Source organism: Aythya marila (genome assembly GCF_965140915.1).
Source record: "Aythya marila genome assembly, chromosome: Z".
In the NCBI taxonomy this organism is placed as follows: domain Eukaryota; kingdom Metazoa; phylum Chordata; class Aves; order Anseriformes; family Anatidae; genus Aythya; species Aythya marila.
This window is the reverse complement of record NC_139080.1, coordinates 81,262,369-81,281,413: the sequence shown is the minus strand read 5'-3', so window position 1 is coordinate 81,281,413 and position 19,045 is coordinate 81,262,369. Positions and strand designations below refer to the sequence as shown.

Sequence of the window (19,045 nt, the reverse complement as noted above, 5' to 3'; positions counted from 1 at the left end):
ATTTTTGATGGGCAGCTTTCCAGCCACTCATCCGCAAGCCCATACAGCAGCATAGGGTTATTATGACCCATGTGCAGTACCCAGCATTTAGCCTTGTTGAATGTCATGAGATTCATGACATTCAACATGACATTCAACATGCCCATTGATCCAGCCTATCCAGATCCTTCTGTAGAGCCTTCTTACCCTCAATGAGATCAACAGCCACCTCCAGCTTGGTGTTGTCTGCAAACTTACTGAGGGTGCACTTGATCTCCTCAGCAAGATCACTGACAAAGATGATAAATAAGTATTGAACCCTGGGGAACACCACTTGTGACTGGCCACCAACCAGTGTAAAAATCAGATAAAAAATATTATTAATTGCTTATTATCCATTTGTTACTTATTATCTATTATTGTTATTATTTATTTTTATTTATTATTACTATTGCAAAGCAGCAGCAGACAACAAACTCATACTCAGAAGGGTCAATGCAGGCAAAGGGAACCTATGACATGGAAGACTTATGAGTACCTCATTCAACTTCCTGTTTGAGTAGGAGAGCTAGAAGAACTTTGGTATGAGCTGTCTAGAGATTTAGTGTCACTCATAATCATAGGATGGAAACAAATCCCCAAACTGCTATAGTAATGTAAACAATTTGTGAGAATGATTCATACAGTGTACAGAAAGTACAGGAAGTTCAGGAAGTTAAAAATATTATTGAGTAAAAAATAGTAATTTATTTGCAAGAGCTCCAGAGGTGTTTTTTTGAAAAGTAATTTGTACTTTTAATCTAAAACCGAACAAAACATACCTCATGTCACTATGTGCTGCAGAAAAAACAATACAGAAAACAGACAAGTACCTTTTAAAGCTCCAAAATGACAAAGAAACAAAGGCAAAAGGACTTGGAGAAGATTAAGAGACAAGACATGGAGAGAAAATTTTTGGTGTGCTTGATTTCATTTTAATGGTTCCATGTTTATGAATAATAAGGATTGGCCATTAACTTCTTACTGCCTTAATGATATTAGGAAACAAACAGCTGCCATTCTTTAGTTTGTACCAAGTTCCTCAATCCACCAAGGTGACTGTATGGCGCTGACTGGTCACTTTTAAAGTTGCCTGATAAATCATGTTTAAGACTATCTGAAGGAAAAGAAACCTCTTTAAATTGGGCTGTCCACTCCCCTGGGGATCACAGAAGTTTCTGCCAATGTTGAAAAAAAAAAAAAAAAGGAAAAGAAAACACGTTTCCTGTGACCTGGTTGGCACCTTTGATGGACAGTAGCCTACCACAGACCTGCAACTACTGACATTCTACAAAATTCTGAGATCATGAATGACATGAGGACTGAAGTGTTTTGCACTAAAACATGTTTTGGAAACCAGCCAGAACCTCATTAAGCTTCTCGTTCATTGAGGCATGCTTTTGTCATGATAAAATGGCAGCAAAATTTACAAGATCACTTTCTGCTAGGAAACCTTGACCTACTTATAGAGGAACTATCCTGGTGTCATTAGATTAGATATTGCACTACTTACGCTAAACTCCAGTGATTTTATTGGAGTTTATATCTGCATTATGTAGGTCTGAATTGGCCCTTAGTGATGTGAAAGGCCATTTAAAATTTTCAAAAACTGTAAAGAGAAAGAGAAGTATGAAGAAGTAAGAGAAGCACAGACAATGGAAGGTAATATAAATGTGTATTTGACTGATTAATTCCAGGTCACCAGGAAACAATAAATTCAGTCAGTGACTCTTACATTTATAAAATGGATCTCATGTAAAGGCCTTTGTGTGGTGTAAAGAATCAATAAGATGATACACAAGTAAAGGAAAATCAGTCAAATATTGTCTGATTCACTTTAATAATTGACTACAGATAGCAATCAGACACTTTGTTCTGTCAGCTTACAGTAGGAGGGCATGTATGTATACATATGTATGTGTATACACGTGTATGTGTGTGTCTTTTTTTAACATATATATGTAGTGAGTTATTTTGTCTTTTTATTGCAGAGTCATGGCTAAAATTTGCTAGGTTAAAACCTAGAATATTTATGAAGAAGAAGATTTTGCTCACCTGATGAATATTTCATGACTGCATTTTTTTATTTCTATTTCTTGAATATGTCTTATATTTAGTCGTAATAATCTTTGATGTAGAAAGTTCTTGCAGAATGCTGTAGATATTAATTAACACCGACTTTAAAATACATGGTTTAATTTAAAATTTAATATTCTAATGAAATCCCTTAAGGGAATTGCTTGCTGTTCAGTGAAGTCATCATAAGAAAGTTTTCGAGAAAAGCAAAAACAAAAACGCAGTTTGACAAAATATTTTGGAATTACTTTTTGTCTGTTACTTAAGTCAGTGGAGTTATTTGAAATTTACCTTGTCATTTGATACTGGTATTAGATACTCTTTCATTTTTATGTTCATAATGTTGTAATAATGTTAAGAAATCAAAAATGTTATAAAATGGCATCTGTTATCATTGTAGGTATTCAACTCATCCATCTTTAAACCTGAAGTTTTTTACATGCATATTAGCTGGAAAATGCCATGGGGGTTCTGGAAATTATTCATGAATATGAATTAAATTCAGAAAGAATTTCTGACTTTAAAAACTAACAAGTATATCTATGACCTAAAAACTAACAGAAACATAGTTAAACCTAAAAACTCGGAAAAATATTCATGAAAATATATTTACAAATTTCATTTTTATTTTTGTAAGTCAATGTGAATTGGCATCTAACTTTCTAAAAATAAATCCAAATGTTTTAAAATGACCCTTTTTTCCTTTGCCTCCTAAAAGGGCTCAGAATAAAATGAGGTATTTCACTACAAGCGTGAAAGTTTAGGTTGACCCATCTCTGCTTAACATATACTAATTTTTCCTATTGAATGAGGGGAAAAATACAGTAAAAGACTGTTCTTTAGGTTCTGTCCTGAACAGAGCAATTAGTGGTAGGGAAGACAAATGAGTAAATTCTTTTTCGAATGTGCACTTCTTTGTAATAAAAATCAATAGTGTTTCAGTCAAGGTTTCTCAGAGTTAAATTTGTGAATATCTGCCTGTCATTTTCTCAGACCACCAGAAACACTTACAACATTTAAATTGTATTTAAATTTAAATGTATTAGTCTTGAATATTGGAGATGAGGACTATGTAAGCAGTAGGGATTTTTTCCATCACTGTCTTTGTAGTTAGTCCTTTAAATATAATGTATTCCAGTAACAATAGTATGGCAGTCAACGTGTCCTAAAATACATGTTAGATAGCAATGTGAAGCAATATGAATAGGCTGACATGCAACAAATACTTAAAGTAAAAAAGATGAGTAACTATGGAAATATAGTTTCTTCCTCTACCATTGCACAGCTCTTCTGTTAACTCTTCTTTAAACACATTGTGTTTAAACACAAAATCATGGAATGGTTAAGGTTGGAAGGGTCCTCTGGAGGTCATCTGGTCCAAACCCATGCTCAACCAGGGACACCTAGAACTGGTTGCCCAGGTCCACATTTAGGCAGCTTTTGAATATCTGCAAGGATGGAGACTCTACTTACTTTCCCATGTCTGGAACTCAGAAGGCTAGTGCTTTAAGAGCCCAAGTAAAAGATAAGAACGGATAAGAGACAAGACTACCAGTCTTGTACTCGGCTGTTCAAAACAGCAGTTTCATCTGTGCACCCTGCTTTTTTTTTGTATGCCCAGAAGCAAAGATTAAGTATTGATTTATATTATTCTGACCTAACTGACCAAGAAAAACACATTTTGCAACATCTCAAGTGCTGAGGAGAATGGCAGTCATTTTCAGGTGCTGGGGCTGCAGTGGTGTGCAGCAGAGATGTCAGTGGAGGTATAGTCAGTTGGAAGTAGGGAAGCAACATGAGAGAAGTTTTGCCATCAGTTTACAGCATGGAAGAGGGGAAACCCAAAAAGAATAAAGGACAGATTTTTAGCATGTTTCATGAGAGCACAACATCTCTAAATTCTCACAGTGGGAGGAGGTGCTGGTTGGGATTGCTTTTGAGATGCAGACACTGGTCTGGTACAAGGTGCCCTCTGAAAAGACAGAACTCTGCTTCTGAAGGGCAGTGCATGGAAAACAAATAAACCTGCATGGAGGAACATATGCAAAGTAGGGGAGAGGTGGGTTTCAGAAAATCTCTATACATGGAGTGACAAAAAATCTTGAAAAATACACAGCTGAAATTCAATAGGGTTGGCTCCTACACTAGTGAAAATTGGAAGGCGTGGAGGAGCGCTGGAGTGCTGACTGACAGCTGCTGTGAAAATGCTTCCTACAGGGTTGAGATCAGAGAAGCTGATAAACTTTTGACTTCTACTGACTTTACTCATTAAGATAAAAGAAAAATCAATGTAAATTATCTTCATTTATTGATGAAAAATAGCCTTGATAGTCAAGTTTTGTTTTATTTTATTTTATTTTATTTTATTTTATTTTATTTTATTTTATTTTATTTTATTTTATTTTATTTTATTTTATTTTATTTTATTTTATTTTATTTTATTTTTTCTCTCTGAAAAATTAATAGTAAGTATACAGATGACAAGTTGAGAGAAATGTGACATTTCTGGGAGGAGTAAAGAAACCTTACCCCAGCATGATTTTTATATCTCATATCACCATGTTTTCTCTTGTATGTAGCAAAGCCATGTTGGGGTCAGCAGGAGAGAAAAACGTCTGTTTTTACATGTTTTAGCATTTTTCTCTTCTTGAATTTCTGATGCTGAAATTCACTTGTTAGTGAAGAGCTTCCTATGCTCAGTAAAAACAGTCCAGAACACAATAACTTGTTAAAACTGCTCCAGGATTAAAATAAACTTTTTTTGTCACCTGTATTTAGGACAGAACAAAGTGATAAGTTTGAAGATGCCCAGGTTCAGTATGGCCTCAGATGGTATCTTTAGATAAATTGATATTTTTGTGGACCAATGTCTATTTTTAACAGACATAATGATGATAAGTTCTTTGAGAGCTAGAGGAGGACAGTGTTTTTAACATTTAACATTTTTAACACTGCTTTACCACAGCCCATATCATATTGAGCTCATATTGAGCCCACATCACATGAGAAAATTTGCTGATGACACCACGCTGAGTGGTGAGCTTGATATGCTAGAGGGAAGGGATGGATGCCATCCAGAGAGATACAGACAGGCTTGAGAGGTGTGCCCATGCAAACAACATGTGGTTCAACAAGGCCACATGCAAGGTCCTACACAAATACAGGATGGGCAGAGAATGTATTGAGACCAGCCCTGAGAAGAAGGACCTGGGGGTGGTGGTTGACGAGAAGCTCGACATAAGCTAGCAATGTTCTTGCAGCCCAGAAAGCCAACCATACCCTGGGTTGCACCAACAGCAGCATGGGCAGCAGAGCGAGGGAGGGGATTGTCCCCCTCTGCTGTGTTCTTGTGAGAACCCACCTGGAGCCCTGCGCTCAGCTCTGGGGCATCCAGCAAAGGAAGGACATGGACCTGTCAGAGCAAGTCCAGAAGAGGGCCACAAGGGTCTGGAGCACCTCTCCTGTGAAGACAGGCTGAAGGTGTTGGGGTTGTTCAGCCTTGAGAAGAGAAGGCCCCAGGGAGACCTCACAGTGGCCTGCTACCGCCTTAAGTGGGCTGCAGGGAAGCTGGGGAGACACTCTGTGTCAGGGGGTGTAGGGATAGGACAAGGGGGAATGGCTTTAAACTAAAAGAGGGGAGATTTAGATTAGGTATTAGGAGGATATTCTTCACTCAGAGGGCAGTGAGGCCCAGACCCAGGCTGCCCAGAGGAGCTATGGCTGCCCCATCCGTGGCAGTGCCCAAGTCCAGGCTGGATGGGGCTGGAGGCAGCCTGGGCTGGTGGTCTTTAAGGTCCCTTCCAACCCAAACTATTCTATAATCCTGTTATATATATTTTACAGCATATATATTCACGTTAAACAGCAGCAGATTCACATGCATTTAGTCATTTATTCTAGTTATAAAGAAGATAATTTTAAAACCTACATTGACTTCAAAGGTCATAGGACCTTCTTTTGTTCCGGTACAATCAGAAAAGTTGAAAGTGAATGCTAGTATGTCAATTATTCCTTAAGCATTGTGTTCCAGCCTTTGAAATTTATTTGAGCAGTCAAAATATTGTTTTATTTGTTTAAAAATACTTGCTCTGCATTTCTTGCAGGTCTTCACAACTTTTATGCCTGTATCCATGCCATGTAGCTTTATAATGGGGTATTTCCCATTCCTCATTCCTGAATTTACTAATCTACTAAAAACACATACCACATAAAAGCAGTATGTCTCCCTGCATGGGACTCCTGTTAACTCCACAGTGTCTTTTCAGCTTCCATCTGCTCCTTTGAATTTTCCTCTTGGCATGTTATACAATTTGCAGCTCTCATTTTCTGTGATGAAGATTGTGTTGCATGGAAATTATCTCTGTAAAGCAATCTGCTGACCCTCAGTCATGCTGCAAAGCATACTATAGACTTGGATTAAAAAATAAAATAAAAGTAATTCTTCTGTAGGGCCTATTAACCAAACAAAGCAACTGTATGTATCTAGTCTTGAAGTATTTTCTATCAAACAGTCACTAATGAATATTTTTCTTTTTGTCTATATGCAATCTAAAGACTTTTCATATAATGATAAAGCTCATATCATACAAAAATGAAATTATTTCATTGTTTTATATAGCTTGTATCTCCAGAAAGGCAATGCAAAGAATGGCAATACAAAGTTTTTAACTGATATATTAGAAAATTTGCCAAAAATTTGCCAAGTTTGGGGAAAAGCACTGAAAATTACAGGATCTGTATTTGTTTTGAAATTTTAGGGATTGAAATTTGTCAGTTTTTCCCGTGTGAAATTCCTAATATTAATTTCAGTGAGGCAAGCTGGTCAATCTGGAAGTAATTTGTTGGCAGAAGACTGGCTGGTTGAGGTTAATCTATGGTAAGGAATGGCACAATAGTCTCACAGAAAGTTCATGTATTTAAGTTGGTATCTGATGTATCATCATGTAGAGTTGAGGTTTAGTTGTCTTAACTGTGATTTTCTGCTTGGTCTTGAGCACTGTTTTGTTGTTGTTGTTGTTTTTCTGAATCTTTCTCATTCCATTGGATTCCTTTTTGAGGTATGAATAGCTACAATTTATTGTTGTATTTCAGCACTGATATTACTAATATCATCTCCATTCTTAGTTCTTGGTGGAACTTTTCCTTCTAGTTCATTTTCAGGTAGTATGATACAACCTTCTTATTTATAGTGCAAGACTTGTTGATGCTCAAACTCTGGTCAGCTGTCACATATCTCCACCTCATTTTGTTTCAGATTGAAATCTTGTACCCTTGAGAAAGCTTTGCTCTCTTCCTTTGGACAAAGAGTGGCAGCAGTTGTCAAACGCTGAGTAAACTGTTCTCAAAAGCAGACCAAACTGCTCTCTCAATCATCATCTGTCATCTGCTCGGATTGAGATGCAAGAGATTTTGCAGCCTGTAGTACAAAGGAGTTGTAAATCTAGCATGGGACTTGGACACATTTATCTTAGTCTGAATCAAGTCCTTCATCACACATTTGCAGTGGGATAGTTAACCTGGCCTCCCATGGCAGACTTCAAAACCAGACTCAAACACATTGTGAGCATCAGAATTGGCTTTTATTATGTTTTTATTGTTGTCATTATTTCCCGAGAGGGGGAATACCCATAAAATAAGATCATTATCATCATCCTTATTACTAGTTTATATTGTAATATATTATACTTTTAACAAATTCTCTAGTCACGTAAGAGTAACAGGTCAAAATTCCCTTCAGACACACAGAACGACCAAGTGAAAAAGCTTCAGATATGTGCCTGAAGTATGAAAATACTAAATTATTTGGATTGGAAGGCGAAGCTTTCCATGTGTAGCTATGGGGATATTATCTATAGGTTTTGGAATCACTAGTGTAGCACATGCTAGCAGAAAGGTACTTAAACATAACTATATTTTATAGCCTTTTTTACAAATTAATTTTAATGTTATGCTGTTGGGAATGATCTCAGAAATTTAAAGGAACAAAGACTACTGTACACTGATTTATGGTCTTAGTCACTTAGCTGTTTGAGAACATTTGATTTTGTACATAAAAGCACTAGGATATTTCCTGATTATATTTTTTGCTCTTTTGGAACATGCACATCTTCCTGAAACAGTGCATCTGGCACTGTGTGTGTGTGTGTGTGTGTATGTAAAATTGAGCAATATTTCAAGTCATGACAGACTACTCCTGGTTTCAGAATTACAGCTTTAAGCACCGTTGTGCCTTTGGCAGCACTTGAAACTTTGGCAGGAACTGCAACTGACTAAGAACTGAATAATTGTTTTAAAAACAAATCTTTTTACTCTGTTTTCCTTAGCAGAGCATCCTGCCAAATACTAAGTGCTGCATCGACTTCCTTGTTCTACAAAGTTGTAAATGCAAAGGCAAGAAACACAAAAATCATTATCTAGTCTTGTCTTCTGAAAAAAATATAGAATTTAACCTGCCAACTAAATCTTTGGAAACATTTATTTCATATTTAAACGTTTTCTCATTCAGCACCAGACACTGATGCTTAGAAAATGAGAAAAAATATTGGACATGAATTAACAACCACTCTTGGTATTTCCACCATTGTCATTTTAAAGAAGTTAATACTCTGCATTTTAGCAATTCCTGAAATATTGCTAAGGTACCCAGTTTTTTTCTTAGAAGTGATTTTCTTGAAATAAAGTAATGAGAGGAAGAATAAGTTTTCCATAGACTTTAAGTTCTCAGTGAATGTAAACCTATGAAGAGTGCAGATTTACTTTAGTAAGTGGTACAGGCTTTCCTGGGAACTCTTAGTTAAAGAATGTGTTTTCTATTTTCCATTCATTGTTCAAGCACAGTTTGGTCCATTCATAGTGAGTGATTGCTGACACGCACTAGTGGGTTGTCTGATGTCCTATTTCTTGATGTTATTTTATTTAAGAATAGCTGCAAACACAACTTAGCCAACAGATGATAGAAGGAGTCACAGCTGTTTCTGGGGGCCTGTGAATGTCAAAAGATGTACTGGTGTCCCAATAGGACACTTTCTAGACAGAAAAAGACATACAGTAAAAGAACAAACCGAACCTCACTGTAAAATTGAAATAAAAACTTCTTACACACACTAACAGATGTATATTTGACTGTCATAAATGGTGCACTTTGCAGATTCATTGCCAATCATATTTTAAACTAGAATATATAACTGGAGTCTCATATCTAGCAAGAAGGAGAAAGGTGTCCTACTTTGAAAATTAAAAAGAGATACAAAGCAGTTTAATGTTGGTATGGTAATTCCTACTGCGCATTTCAGTTCTAATGCTTAGTATTACTGAGTTCTAATTATTTAGTATTATTGAATGGACGATAGCAACAGCCCCAAGCATCACATCGTTAAACCAGGTTTCTGAATGGCAGGTGAAAGAAAGAGAGGCAAGGGAAGGTGGGGGAGAGGCAGCAAAGCTTAAAAATTGGCCTTACCTAATATGTTATCTATCCATCTTCAGTATAGCATTGTCACAAACTTCCTGTGTTACTGCTGAATATTACTCAGTGACCTGCTAATTTTTGTTTCAAACAGTGGTACGAATTGATCTTAATGGAGACAAGCAAATGATTTGTCTTGAAAAAAATCTGTTTTTCTTGGGGTTTGCTTCTCCACTGTAAATAACTTGGAATGACAATTACCTTGTAGATAATCACAGAATCACAGAATCATTTAGGTTTGAAAAGACCTAAGATCATCTAGTCCAACATTTAACCTAGTGTAGTCCCAAAGCCAAGTCCATCACTAAACCATGTCACTCAGCACCACATCTACACATTTCCTGAAGACCTCCTGGGATAGCGACTCACCTACTACTCTGGGCAACCTGTTCCAATGCTTCACAACCTTTCAGTAAACAAGTTTTTCCTAATATCCAACCTAAACCTCCTCTGATGAAACTTGAGGCCATTTCCCCTCATCTTATCACTTGGTGCTTGGGAGAAGAGCCCAATCCCCACCTTGCTACTTCCTAATTGTAGAGTGTGATAAGATCTCCCCTGAGCCTCCTTTTTTCCAGGTTAAATAAAACCATCTCCCTCAGCCATTCCTCCTAAGACTTGTTCTCCAGATCCTTCACCAGCTTCACTGCTGTTCTTTGGACACACTCCAGCACCTTGATGTCCTTCTCATAATGAGGGGCCAAAAACTGAACAGTTTTTGGGGTGCGGCCTCACAAGAGCCGAGTACAAAGGGACAATCACTTCCTGAGTCCTACTGGCCACGCTATTCCTGATACAAACCAGAATGCAGTTAGCTTTCTTTGCCACCTGAGCACACTGCTGGCTCCTATTCAGCCAGCTATCAACCAGTACCCCCAGGTCTCTTCCCACCAGGTAGCTTTCCAGCCACCCTTGCCCTGTCCTCCAAGAGGGTCGTTTTACCCCAAGTGTAGGACCTGGCACTTGGCCTTGTTGAACCTCATACAGTTGGCCTTGGCCCATCAGTCCAGCCTATCCATATCCCTCTGCAGAGCCTCTCCATCTTGCTCCAACTCTCTGTTTCATGTGATGAAGGGTTGCCGCATCTGTAGTGGCAATACTGCCCACAGGGGCATGCTGTGAGCTGAAAAAAAATGAGCCAGTTTATGGAAAAATGAACTGATTTCCGAGGACTAGGGAGTGAATGAAGAGACTAATTATGTGGGTATTTTTAATGAAACATCTGTATAATCAACATTGCAGTCATAATGACTGATGTTGAGTTTATAGGAAGACAGTCAGTCAGCCACATTAGCATGCAGGTCCTCAGAGACCCTGAGATGTGATGCTGAGTGGAATATCATTAATTTTTGAAGTTGCATTCAGAAAAAGTTGAATCCTGCTGTTCACAGGTGCTTTATTTGAATCATTTCGCAGAGCTCTTCCATATCCTTTTCCACAGACATGTGAACAAATATCTAAGTTTATTCTTTTACATGATTCGTACACTTTATTCATGTTAAGGGCAAACATATTTCACATTAATGTAAAATTAAGACAAATCTTAATATAATTAAGACAAATTAAATATAAATATAAAAAAATATAATTAAGACAAATCTTAATATAAACTAAGATCTAATGTAATGTATCTAGATGATCTCTGGAGCTCCCTTCCAACCTCAACCATTCTGTGGTTCTGTGATTCTATATCATGTAATACAATACACTGTAAGACTGATTCTGCCTCATTCATAGTACCACAAAATCAGAGAATCAAAAAATAGTTTGGACTGGAAAGTTGGGCTGGTGAAAGACCATCTAGTTTCAACCTCCTGCCATGGGCAGGGACACCTCCCACCAGCCCAGGCTGCCTCCAGCCCCATCCAGCCTGGACTTGGGCACCGCCACAGGTGGGGCAGCCACAGTTCCTCTCAGCAGCCTGGGCCTCACCGCCCTCTGAGTGAAGAATATCCTCCTAATATCTAATCTAAATCTCCCCTCTTTTAGTTTAAAGCCATTCCCCCTTGTCCTATCCCTACACCCCCTGACACAGAGTGTCTCCCCAGCTTCCCTGCAGCCCACTTAAGGCGGTAGCAGGCCACTGTGAGGTCTCCCTGGGGCCTTCTCTTCTCAAGGCTGAACAACCCCAACACCTTCAGCCTGTCTTCACAGGAGAGGTGCTCCAGACCCTTGGTCATCCTTGTGGCCCTCTTCTGGACTTGCTCTGACAGGTCCATGTCCTTCCTTTGCTGGATGCCCCAGAGCTGAGCGCAGGGCTCCAGGTGGGTTCTCACAAGAACACAGCAGAGGGGGACAATCCCCTCCCTCGCTCTGCTGCCCATGCTGCTGTTGGTGCAACCCAGGGTATGGTTGGCTTTCTGGGCTGCAAATGCACATTGCTGGTGCAAGATCTTGCAATTGGTCTTGTTGAACCTCATGAGGTTCACTTCAGCTTTCCTGTGAGTTCAGATTTTTTCCACACTTGTCCAGTCTTTTAGCGTTGTTTCAGTAATAAGAAGTTTGGAATAGTTGCTCTGGTGTTATCCAAGTACTGTCTCAAGCTCCTGTATGTTGGAGCATATGTATCCTAATTATATTTCTAAATCAGCCACTGTCTTGTTTTCTTTCCCCAGTATCTTTCCTGTATTATTCACATCTGAGGAAAAACACTGAATTTTCCTAAATGTGCATCTGATCTTCTCTTAAGAAGGAAAAAGCCAATGTTTGTGCTTCCATATGTCTTATTAAATTTTGTCAAGGATGTATTAAAAGGGGAAGAAAAATATTCTTGAAAACACTTTAGAGCTGCAGGGTAGGTCATAGCTTGGTCGAGTGAGATTGTTGTCATGTCCGTTGCAGCTGCTGGGGGATGCCTTTGTCAGACACCCAGCTCCTCCTTGCAGAGGAGAGGATGGGGCCTTTCTTACTCTGATTCGCTGCGTGGTGTAGGGAGTCAGCAGCTGTCCAGAAAAACAACTCCAGATGACTGCATAAACCACTCCTCTGAAATAAGTAAAGAAAGTAAATTATGGATAATTACTATAGAGATAACTCACTGTACAAACAACTTTTTAAAATAACTTCAAGTTTTAAATCACTGCCGATGGAAAAAAAAAAAAAAAAAAAAAGTGGCATTGTGTAGGAAATTTTTGGCATGGTAATTTATAGCTATGGTAATTTATATTTACTTAACTAAGAGAAAGCAGAGAGCTGACATTGCATCTGATGTGGTATGATAAAGCAAAAAATGATTATTCTTTGAGTATTCAATAGCTTACTGAAAGTTGTTTTTTTTAAACATGGTTTATAAAGCTGTGTGGTGTGAAAGAATACACATACAGCAAGAGATTAACTTCATTTGATTAAAAAGAATGCGTGAAATACAAACAAGTTCATAACTGTATTTTCATATCTGCTTTTTAATATGCATCTTTAATTCCTGTCCAGGATTAAGAAATACATTATTAACAACTAGAAGTAGGTCTTCTGTCTGTTACAAAACAGTTCTGAACTCCTGTCATGTAACTTGGCATGTCATTAGACCACATTGAGGAAAATGGATTAATTTTCCTCGGTGACACCTGACTTCATACCATGTTAATTCATCCAGTCAGGGTTTTGTGTTTAAATATATTGGTCTCTGACAAGATATATATTGAGTAATTCTTGTCTCAATATCTTGCACGTGATTTCAAGAAAAAAACTGAGACTATCAAGGACAGTCATTATGGTTATTTGTAAGACAATTCAGCACCCATGGAATAGGAACAAACAGAGTCTGTGTCTGAAAGACCCTTAATCAGCAGTCAAATAGTCAAAAGTAATTCATTAAACAAAGAAGTAACATTATCTAGCTGTCTTGGCATCTGAATGATTTATTTCAGCTGAGATTCAGCTATCCTATTTTATTTAGAAGTGCAGAGTGGTCCCATTGAAACAACCGTAAGAGTCATAATAGAATCTAGTTTTGAATTGCTAATGCTAGTATTTGTTCATCACGATAATTAATTCTACATATAGTACTCAAATAGCAGTCTAAAAAAAACTGTTACTGGAATGAATATTATTTGTATAATTGAATACTTCTGTTTAACCAGTTTTAATGCAATGTCACTATCATTTTTAATTATTTGTTGCTCAAGCAGCAATTCTTCTTGCAGATAATGGAAATTATTGACATTTTGCGAAATTTAATAACTGAAGTTCTAACTTTTATCATGTGCTCAGTTTGTCTAGTCTTCCTCTCTGCCACTGATGCCTTAAGAAGTACTAACATCCTTGACTGATTGAGTTTGTAATCCATTTACTTACTTCTGATTCTGTGCTCAAGATTTAAAAATTCAGTTTCTTTTCATGCATTTAGCTGTTGTACAACACTGAATTAATGGTGTATAGTATTAGTTTAATATAAGAGCAATAAGGTGTTATTTTCCCTCTTTTCTTTTGTTGTCTTGAAATCTTCTCCTGCAACACATTTAACTTAGATGCAGTACATATATATTATATACATGAAATGATATTGAAGGCAAAAAAGGGCATGGTTTACCAAACTTGATCTTTGTGAAAATGTTTGAAATCTTTATCTGTGCCATCTGCAAGCCCTGAAGCAATCCATCATGGTGGATGAATGTCTCCCAGGGATGCAGGAGCATTGTCCTCTGCAGTCTGCCGGGCTCCAAAGTAAATGTGTACCTTGACAGGCTGAAAAGAGGGCTTCTTTGGAATTTTTTTTTTTTTTTTTTTTTTTGTGGAACTGATTCTGCAAGAAATCAAACAGAAGCAGCTTACATTTCAACTGGTAGAAGAGACTGTTTAAAAGAGAAAAAATATGGTACAGGTAGATGTGTTTACTATCTTAAGTGGGTCTCTATATCACATTTATGGAGAGTCGCCTCAGACTTCACAGTGCTTTTAGAGTGCCCAGGTGAGAAATGCTTGACTGTTGCTTTCTCTGTCGTTGAAAACTTCTCAAGACTGTGAGAAGACCATTTTTATGATGCATGTGTATATAAAACATACTGACTGCAAGGAAAGAACTAGGCCACAGATGTACTTTTACAATACAGTTTTACTGGGAATATGTCTGTTTCTTTCTTTAGAATGTACGGGTAATAGATTGTCCACAGTCAAAGGTGCTTTCTGATGGTAACTTAAAGCAATTTAATGGTTACCTGTGGTCAAAAGGGAAAAGTTCTGCTCTGGACATTTGTTTTAATTGCTTTCCTTAGGCAGTAAGCAGCTGGATTGAAGCATCAAAAAGGCACCCCTTTGTTCTATGAGGAGAAACAAACAAACTAACTAAAAATCCCTTCCAGATTTACTCTCTAACTGTTTAATTTTGGAATCATTGAACTATTACCAACAGCACAAACTTGAGAAGAAATGGAAGGATGCATAAGGGGTGGATGATGAAGAGATGGGAAAAAGATGTAGACTACATGTATGTCTGTGTGTCATCAGGCAGAAGTCTTTGTTAGCTACCTAAATAAGGGGTGCTGCAGCTGATTTTTTAAAAAATGCAGTCTGTACCTTAAGAAGTGCACTTTTTTTAGTATTGGAACAGCTAGCTGATGACAGAGAGGTCATCAGATTTACTTCCATTCAGCCTTGCTATCACAGTACTGGGTCTATCCCACTAGATAAATTAGAGGGAAACACTAAGAGTGTAAGTTATAAATAGAAACCAAGAATTTAACGCATTTTAGATTAGTTGTTTACTTCAATGAAACATCTGTTACTCAAGTTTATCAAACAAGATAGAATAAACAATTCTTTCATGATGTTTTATTTCTTGTATACTAAGAAAAGTTAATTGATAAATCAATTTGCATTATTTGAATTTCTTCATCTCTCTTTTTTTTTCTCTCTCCGTCCCCTCTCTTCCCTTCTCCCCGGCCCCCACTCTCCCCATTTGCACAGCCTCCATCGAAGAGGAACCAACCTCAGCAGGTATGAAGAATTTATGATTACACATCAATCATAGTGACTGTAATTTGAGAGCTACCTTTTAAAAATATATATTTTGACCGGTTATATTTGTTATATTTGTCATAACACATGAAAAATATTCATATCAGTGTTGGGATCTTTTCTCTTCTGTCTGCTCCCCTTCCTTTTGGCTTTCTTTTTCTCAGTTCATAATCACTAGGAGATAGTCTTTGGTGAACATTTCCTTCAGTAATAACTCAAAATCTCCCCTGCCATTTGTATCTTCCTTCATATTTCTTTGTTGGTTAAGCTGGCACATGGGGCTTTATACAACAGGTTAGGTAAGATGTTATCAGGAATACAAAAAAAATAATTTTTTGTGCTAGTTTTTTATTTGGTTTTATGCTGGTGAAGCTCAGTCAGCTGCATGATCTGCAACCCTCAAGACAGCATAGCTTGGGAACAAGGAGGGAAAGAAGGGCAAGGCAGAGGATGCAGAAGCATGCCGCTCAAAATAAACATTCAGCAAACTGTGGCATGGATATCTGCTCAGTGAACTTTTATTTCCATTGACAGACTGCCAAGTAGTGAGAACAGTTAACAACACAGTCATAAAAATTAGTTTAGGAGCTCTCTAAGAGACACAAACATGTAGTGCATATTCTATTGCAAAGATTAACTATTTCTAATTAATTGGCAATCCATTAGCTTGGGAGTATTTAAAGAAAAGGAAGACGTACCAGAGAAGAATGCTGCTAAACAGATTAACATATTTGAAATGGCATTAGGTTGTATAAACTTAGTGAGCTGAAACATCAGATGAATAGGGAGTTATTTTATAGTGGCTTGTTAAAAGAAGTAAAGGTCTCCAGAGGACCAAAGGAGAAAAGGTATGAAAAGTGAACAAAAAAGAGGAAAATGGCAATGAAGGATTTAATACTAACTGTTTACAACACTAACCTACAACTCGGGAGCAATACAAGTAATTAAGATACGGTGGAGGATAATAAATGAAAGGACTGAGAACAAAGCCACAAGTAGGATGTGAGAGGGGCAGAATAGTTAAGAATAGCACCGAACAGAGAAAGAAGCGAAAGGGAGTTTTCAACATGAGGACAGTAGTGGAAGAGAAGGAAAGCATGACTGTGGTGAGGAAAACCACTACAAAACAAAGAGAGGAAGAGCTTTAGAAAGAATAAGACTTAAACTCTTTTTTTCTTCAGAGATGTGTCAGTTTTGAAACTTTCATGGAAAATAGCTACTGCAGCTTTTTAATAGAAGAGTCTGTTATGAAAGGAGATACGTGGAGGTTATCTGTCCTCTATTTTAGATAGGAATGAAAGAAAAGCACCTTTTTTTTTTTTTTTTTTTTTTTTTTTTTTTTTTTTTTTTTTTGTCCTTGTGGAGCTTATGTAGGAATGCACATTTTGTAGAGAGACTTTTGAGGTATATATTAATGCATTGCAGTAATGTCCAGTACAATCTTGCTGTGGTTGTACACTGATAGTCATTCCTGTAGCAACCAGTGGAACATTTCATGAAGACAGAGCCTGCTTCCTTCCATTTTGAACAACACTGCAGTTTTTGGTGACAGCCCATGTCCATAAGCTCGCCAAACTAAAAAGACACATCAGCTGAAAATGCTGACGGGAGGGAAGTGAAATTTATAAAATTTCACATGGGCTCCACTACGGCTGTCTGCTAGGCTCACTAGCTGAAATTTCGTAGTTTGACAGAAGCCTACAAGTTCTATATTCAGCTTTTCTGGAACCCATGCCATTTGGAGTGCCAGAAAACAGAGTTGTACTCTTGCTTTCATACTCATTTAAGTAGTTTATTTTTATCCACCTCTAGCTGCTTTGTTTCACTGTGCCCTGTATCACTGCTTTAGTTATTTCTCCACATAATTCCTGTGTTCAGCAGAGCTCAGACAACAATTTACAATGAATGTCTTGAGCATTGTTCTATCACATAATCTTCCTAAACTTTCCTTTGAATTCATCCATTATCTGTTACATCTTTCACAGAAGTATTTTTTCAGGTGTTTTCCTCCAAGACTTTGTCATATATGTTCCAAACTCAATTTACTTAATTATGGTTGGTTCAATGAACTGCACCTAATTTTTGGTAATTATTTGTATTACTGTATTTTTCACACTTGCAGGGTTTGTTGACATCCAAAATATGTATCACAATTACTTGTGCAGTAATAGCTATAACATTATAAATTTTTATATGAAAATTCTTAATGGAAACACAAGTGACCTTTTCATGTTGGTTATGCCATAAGAGGATGCTGCTTGCAATAGGGGTGTACATGTGGGATCTACACTGATACTGCAGTGCAGATAGATATACCCACATGGACAAATTATCAGCTAGAAATATAAAAACAAAGAGCACCAGAATGTTTTGTTCTCTGAATTGGAGAAATGAGCAAATGCCTCTAGCATCTACATCGTAAATTTGCAATATGAGACAAAACACATGTTTGTAAACATTTGTGCAAATAAATCTCAGCTTCTCAGACATTATGTTACAAGGAAGCATGACGAAATACCTGCAAAAGTTTTAATTTGTTATTTAATCTGGTTGTTTGACATAGATGCTTCACATCATTTGAATTTTCAGGAATTACTTTTGAAATAATTATTTTCTTTGAAGGCAAACAAACAAAAAAAGAATTTTAAGTGTTTTTGTTTTGTTTTGTTTTGTTTTGTTTTGTTTTCCCCCAGGATTTATTTGAACTAGACTTCTCCTCTTCTCCTGTTTTTTTTGAGCTTTTTTCCCTATTTATAAGAAAATTTCCTCTTTAAAAAGGGTACCTTTGGGAAAACAGTTCTGATCTTTGCCTTGAGGAGCAAACTCTGGATCTTAAATTCCTCTGCTAGACAGTACTGGAGTATAATCCAACTCTCTATTTATATGAAACATGACAGTGAATAAAATAAGGCATGTATAAGTATAGATCTTCTTTTCTTTTTTTTTTTTTTTTTAGAAATTTCATAAGATGAAAAAATTATTACCAGCACAGCTGTGCATATCTCGTTTTGAATCATCCTCAGCAAGGCATTTATATACAAAGTTAGTATATCTGAATAGTCCATTTAATTGGCAGTGCATAGTAGACCTGTCTGTCTTGTGAGCATGTGTTTAGGCTTGTGTTTGCTAAAGTGGAGCTTAAAGTACCTGTAGTGAAAGTGCAAGCTGAAAGCACAATATATATTTAAATATTAAAACACGCTTTTGTTCCTGAAGAAGTCAAAATCAAAAGCAGCCAGTTGAATTAAAAGCAGGTGTGCAGTTTTAAATGTGGAGAGTGCACATGAGAATGAAGTTATACTTAAACCCATGTTACAAACATATTACATATTCTAACTTTTCCAGAGGAAAAATTATGAATAAAGTGTAATTGTTCTTCAACTAAATATTATTTATACCTTAAAATTTAATAACCAATACTAGGTCATCAGATGCTTTTTAATTTATAGCTCCTATTGATTTTACTTCAGTATCTGACCAGGTGTAATTGTTTTTAAAGTAAAAGATTAATGAATTTTTACAGGGTTGTTCTAA

The 19,045-nt window shown here is 37.0% G+C and overlaps 1 protein-coding gene across 1 annotated transcript in view; it reads left to right on the top strand.

The window, feature by feature from the left end:
- Nucleotides 1–19,045, top strand: part of EDIL3 (EGF like repeats and discoidin domains 3) — a 264,656-nt gene that overhangs the window by 91,409 nt on the left and 154,202 nt on the right. The window contains exon 3 of the mRNA XM_082782474.1: nucleotides 15,461–15,490. Coding sequence (XP_082638600.1) covers nucleotides 15,461–15,490 — 30 coding nt within the window. The remainder of the gene's footprint in view (nucleotides 1–15,460; nucleotides 15,491–19,045) is intronic.